The sequence below is a fragment of the Trichechus manatus genome, unplaced genomic scaffold, assembly GCF_000243295.1.
Source record: "Trichechus manatus latirostris isolate Lorelei unplaced genomic scaffold, TriManLat1.0 scaffold00147, whole genome shotgun sequence".
Classification (NCBI taxonomy): domain Eukaryota; kingdom Metazoa; phylum Chordata; class Mammalia; order Sirenia; family Trichechidae; genus Trichechus; species Trichechus manatus.
Window position 1 is genome coordinate 6,456,993 of NW_004444083.1, and position 6,204 is coordinate 6,463,196.

Consider the following 6,204-nt stretch of genomic DNA (forward strand, 5'->3'; position numbering starts at 1 on the left):
AGTCAAAGACATTTTGGTACTGAGAGTTGTTCTAGAGAAACAAAATTATAAGGATGAGTTTTCTAAATTGGTTCTCAAGTCTGGTTAGTCTTAAAGATGTTGATGACTCTGCTTCCAGTAGTATAGTGGGCACTGCTTATCCATGGCATGAGGTGGCAACACAAATACAGGAAATATCACCACCAACATATCAGGTATTGGTGAAGGCGAGATTCTGGGTGATTGCATCTGTGATACTTTTCTACAATTTTTTCATAATGAGAAGTGTAAGGAAGCTGGTTAGTTGGTCCTAGTTTCACTAGACAAACTCGTGAAAGAGGTGAAATCAAGGCTTCAGAGTGAAAATTCAAGTGCCACATTAACCTGTCCAAAGTATGTAAGACGTAATTTTGCCGTCCTTGCTTATAACGAGCATTCTGGTTGTATTTCTTCTAAGACAGATTTGTTAATTCTTTTGGCAGCCCATGGTATATGAAATATTCTTAGCTAACAACACAATTCCAAGGTGTCAATTCTTCTTTGGTCTTCCTTATTCACTGTCCAGCTTTCTCATGCATATGATGCAATTGAAAATACCATGTCTTGGTAAGGAGCACCTTGGTCTTCAAGATGACATCTTTGCTTTGCAACACTTTAAAGAGGTCTTTTGGAGCAGATTTCCCCAATGGAATGAATCTTTTGAATTGTAGACTGCTGCTTTCATGGATGTTGATTGTGGATTCAAGTAAAATGAAATCCTTGACAATGTCAGTCTTTTCTCTGTTTATCATAATGTTGCTTATCAGACCAGTTGTGAGGATTGTTATTTTCTTTATGTTCAGGTGTGCTCCATACTGAAGGCTGTGATCTTGGATCTTTATCAGTAAGTGCTTCCAGTCCTCTTCACTTTTAGTAAACATGGTTGTGTCATCTGCATAACGCAGGTTGTTAATGAGTCTTTCTCCAATCCTTATGCCCCATTCTTCAGCATACAGTCCAGCTTCTTTGATTATTTGTTAAGCATACAGATTAAGTAAGAATGGTGAAAGGACACAACCCTGAAGAACACCTTTCCTGATTTTAAACCACACAATATCCCCTTGTTCTGTCCAAATAACTACCTCTTGATCTACGTACAGGTTCCTAATAGGAACAATTAAGTGTCCTGAATTCCCATTCTTTACAATGTTATCCATAATTTGTTATGATTCACTCAGTGGAATACAGTTGCATAGTCAATAAAACACAGGTAAACATCTTTCTCGTAGTCTTTGCTTTCAGCCAGGATCCAATTTACATCAGCAATGATATCCCTGGTTCCATGTCTTCTTCTGAATCTGGCCTGAATTTCTGGCAATTACCTGTTGATATACTGCTGCAGCCACTTTTTAATGATCTTCAGTTACATTCTACTTGCGTGTGATATTAATGATATTGTTCGATAATTTCTGTATTCAATTGGTCATCTTTCTTGAGAATAGGAATAATATGCCTATATAATACAACTTGAGCCTTCGTAAGAACAATTGATGGTCTGTTCTGCAGTCGACCCCTGGCCTTATTCTGAGTGATGAAATTGAGCTTTTCCATTGTCTCTTTCCACAGATGTAGTGGATTTGATTCCTGTGTATTTCATTTGATGAGGACAACTTGTATAGTTGCCAGTTATGTTGGTGAAAAGATGCACTTACAATGAAATAGTTGTTGGTCTTGCAGAATTCTAACATGCTGTCTCTGGCATCATTTCTAACATTATGGCCATATTTTCCAACTACAGATCCTTCTTCTTTGTTTCCAGCTTTCATATCACAATTTCTAGTAATTATCAATGCATCTTGATTGCATATTTGATCAATTTCAGAATGTAGAAGTTGCTAAAAATCTTCAATTTCTTTTTTTGTCATTAGTGGTTAGTGTGTAAATTTGAATGTTTGTAGTATTAACTGGTCTTCCTTGTAAGCACATGGATATTATTGTATCACTGACAGTGTTGTACTTCAGGATAGTTCTTGAAAATTTCTTTTTGATGATGAACACAACACCATCCCTCTTCAATTTGTCATTCCTGGCACAGTAGACCATATGATTGTCTGATTCAAAATGGCCAATGCAAATCCAGTTCAGCCTTCTAATGCCTATAATATAGATGTTTATGTATTCCATTTCATTTTTGATGACTAGTAATTTTTTGGATTCATGCTTCGTACACTCCATGGTCCGATTAGTAGTAGATGTTTGTAGCTGTTTCTTCACATTTTGAATTTTGCCACAACAGCAAATGAAGGTCCCAAAAGCTTGACTCCATCCTAGTCATTAAAATAGACTCTACTTTGATGATGCAGCTCTTCTCCTGTTGTTTTTTGAGTGCCTTCCAATCTGAGGGGCTCATCTTCCAGCACTACAACAGACAATGTTCCACAGCTATTCATAAGCATTTTACTGGCTAAAACTTTTCAGATGTAGATGGCCAGTACCTTCTTCCTAGTCTATCTTAGTCTGGAAGCTCAGCTGAAACCTGTCTATGAAAGGTAACCATGTTATTATTTGAAATACCGGTGGCAAAACTTCCAGTATCACAGTGACATGCAAGCTGCCACAGTCCAACAAACTGACAGACACGTGGTGGATAAATAAGTAGAGGGTCAGTGAAAAAGAGGAAGACCTTCAACAAGATGGATTGACACAGTAACGGCAACAATGGGTTCAAGCATAAGACCAACTGTGAGGACGGCTCAGGCTTGGGCAGTGTTTTTTTCTGTTGTACATAGGGTCGCTGTGTGCTGGAACCGACTGCAGCGCACCTAACAACAACACATATAAACTTACAAAAAAAGGCCATTTCTATGTTTTTAAGGAAGGAGCCCAGGTGTATGGTGGTTAAGTATAGGCTGTTAAACAGAAGGTCATCAATTCAAACCCACTAGCCACTCCAGGGAAGAAAGATGTGACAATAGACAAGGGAAAAAAGCTACCATTTTGACTAAATAATAATACCTGTGAATTAAGTTTTAGACATGTAGTGTTACATTGGATTCTCTTCAGATGAATTTAAAATAAAATAATTTGGACACAATTTATAATTAAATCACATATGAGGCTGTACTACTGTCCATGTTGATATTAACTTGAATTTATATTCATCATGGAAGACCAAATTTTAAGTGCTGCAGGACTACAAGAAAGGTCATTTGGTGGAGCCTGTTTGTCCAGAGAGATAGTCATCTGCCTCAAGATTTTTTATTTACTAATTCACTCAAGTTGTCCCTATCCTTAAATTTTCTTGACAAAGACAAGGGTTCATTATTTGGCACAGTATTTTTTCCTCTTTGTGTATTAATGCGTACCTAAAATTAATCAAAACACATTTATATTTTCATGCTATAAATGACCTTTATTGAAAAAGAATAAGAGTTCCTGAAATAGAGATTGTTTTGGAAAACCCAGGATGTAGCACTAATATCCTGGCAACCAACTAACTGTTTGTACCTGGTTCTCCAGGGAAATCAACTTCTTATGTGCTGGATTGTCTTCTGCTTCTCAAGGCCAGCAGGAAAGGAGGAATAATATGACCTTCCATGAAAACGAAACAAACTTAAATCCTACATAATTAGACTCTTGGGACTGCGTTAATTTCACCTTTGTAGTACATTTACATTTGAGCAATAAAATGGGGGGGGGGCAGATTTTGGGTTCTGTTGCATTTATTTTTCAGAGACATCTATTACTTCAGCCATTTTTGCAGGATGTGGAAGATTTTTTCTCGTGCTTGAATTAGTTCAGCTGAATCAGTATCCCTACGTTCGGACAAATCTGAACAATGTCCTTCACCTAAAGAGAAAGATAAATGTCAGTATACTTCCATACCATGTATTCAAAGGGCAGATGTTCTTAACCCCCAGCTGTACATTAGAGACGCTTCGAACCCTGTTCAAACCAACCAATACCTGAGCCCCAAACTTCAGAGGTTCTGATTTAGTTAGTCTGGGGTGGGGCTGGGTATCAGTAATTTTCAAAAGCCAGGTAAAAGTTGATTAAAATGTGCAGTTGTAATTAAGAAAGAGAATTAGTTTACTAGTATAATAGGCTTTGAGTCAAATAAATAAGGCTTCTTTGTCAATTAAGTTTGGATAAATATATGATATCAATTAAAATGAGTTACTGTTGGTGTCTATCCAATTTTTCCAAGCTACAAATTCATGAATGCTTCAGGGAATGATGAAGGTAGTAGATTTAGAGAATAAAGTTTTTAGTTTCCTTTTTGTTCAATCCAGGTGTGATAGAAATTAAGTTCCATCTGAGGAAGTTACCATGTCTGAAGCTCAGTGAGTCTTATTTTAGAGAATTTTCCCAGCAGTCTAGTGGAATTGCACAGTAGCAGATCCAAGAGCCGATTGTTCAATTTTCAAAAATTCTACAAGATAGCTGTTAAACCGTGAGCTTGAAATTGGCCATGATGGAAGTATTTACACCATGGAAATCAGGAGATGCTAGAAAACAGGTTTTTTTTTTTTTTCCGTTAGGGAGAATGGGTTAATAAATATATAACATATGAGCATAAGATAAATCAGATGAAATTTGATGGAATCTTAAATATTGGTCAACCCTTTAATTTTACAGATGTGGAACCTATGCCTCAGAGAGGTTAAGTGACTTGTCAAGACAATCACTAGTGGAACTAAGAATTGAACCCAGCTGACCAGCGTGTCTGTCACAGGCTGGTTTATGTAACATATACTGTCAAATATGAGCTCAGGGATTTATAAATAAGCATCTAGCCAAACCAAAAACATGAGAAAATGGAACAAAATGTTTGCCTTAAAGTTGATTCTAACTCATGATGAACCCATTTGTTTCAGAGTAGAACTGTGCTCCATTTGGTTTTCAATGGCAGGATCTTTTGAAAACAGATTGCCAGATCTTTCTTCTGAGGCACCACCAAACTTTCTATTAGTAGCCAAGTGCTTAACCATTTGCACAACCTAGGTATACAAAGCATCCATCCATACAGTATTATTTATTTTTGGGGCAAGATATATTTGGTGTTACCAAAAAATCCCTTGGTGCCAAGTCGATTCTGACTAACTGTAACTCTTTAGGAAAGAGTAGAACTGCCCCATAGGGTTTCCAAGGCTGTAATCTTCATGGAAACAGACAGCATCTTTCTCCTGCAAAGTGACTGGCACATTTCAATGCCAAACATTCTGTTATCATCTGAGCATTTAACCATTGCACTACCAGGGCTCTTTGTTTTCTTTTAAGAAGCTAAAATTATGTAATAACTATGACTCATACAGACAGTGGAGTATTATTCACTTATTAAAAAACAATGAGAAATATTTCTATGTAATTAGATGGAAAGACCTCCAGTGAATATTAGCAAGAGAAACAAGGAAGGTGTAGGACAGTGTACATAATATGCTACCACTTGTTTACAAAGGGATAAGAATATACGATTGTATTTACAAAAAGCAGGAACTGTCATTTTCACAATGTTGAGTCTACCTATCCATGAGCATGGTACGTTTTTCCGTTTATGTAGATCCCTTTGGGTTTCTTGCAGTAGTGTTTTGTAGTTTTCTTTGTATAGGACTTTTACATCCCTGGTTAGATTTATTCCTAAGTATTTTATTTTTTTAGGGGCTATTATAAATGGTATTGTTTTTCTGATTTCATTCTCATCGTTCTCCTTATTGGTGTATAGGAATCCAACAGATTTTTGTATGTTAATCTTATATCCTGCTACTCTAATGAATCTTTCCATTAGTTCCAGTAGACTTCTCGTGGAGTCTTTAGGGTTTTCTAGGTATAGTATCATATCATATGCAAACAGGGACAGTTTAACTTCTTCATTACTAATTGGATGCCCTTTATTTCTTTTTCTTGCCTTATTGCTCTAGCTAGAACATCCAGCACAGTGATAAATAGGAATGGTGATAAAGGGCATTCTTGTCTTGTTCCTGTTCTCAAGGGGAATGTTTTCAGCCTCTCTGTATTAAGAATGATGTTGGCCATTGGTTTTGCATAGATGTCTTTTATTATGTTGAAACGTTTCCCTTCTATACCTATTTTATTGAGAGTGTTTATCAGGAATGGGTGTTGGACTTTGTCGAATGCCTTTTCTGTGTCAACTGAGATGATCATGTGATTCTTTTCTTTCCTTTTATTTATGTGGTGGATTACGTTGATTGATTTTCTAATGTTGAACCATCCTTGCATACCTGGTAT

The 6,204-nt window shown here is 36.6% G+C and overlaps 1 protein-coding gene across 1 annotated transcript in view; it reads right to left on the reverse strand.

Moving 5' to 3' along the window:
- Window positions 1-3,515: 3,515 nt before the first annotated feature.
- Window positions 3,516-6,204, reverse strand: part of LOC105756748 (thymus-specific serine protease-like) — an 11,447-nt gene continuing 8,758 nt past the window's right edge. Inside the window, exon 3 of the mRNA XM_023740117.1 lies at window positions 3,516-3,807. Coding sequence (XP_023595885.1) covers window positions 3,701-3,807 — 107 coding nt within the window. The 3' untranslated portion in view covers window positions 3,516-3,700. The remainder of the gene's footprint in view (window positions 3,808-6,204) is intronic.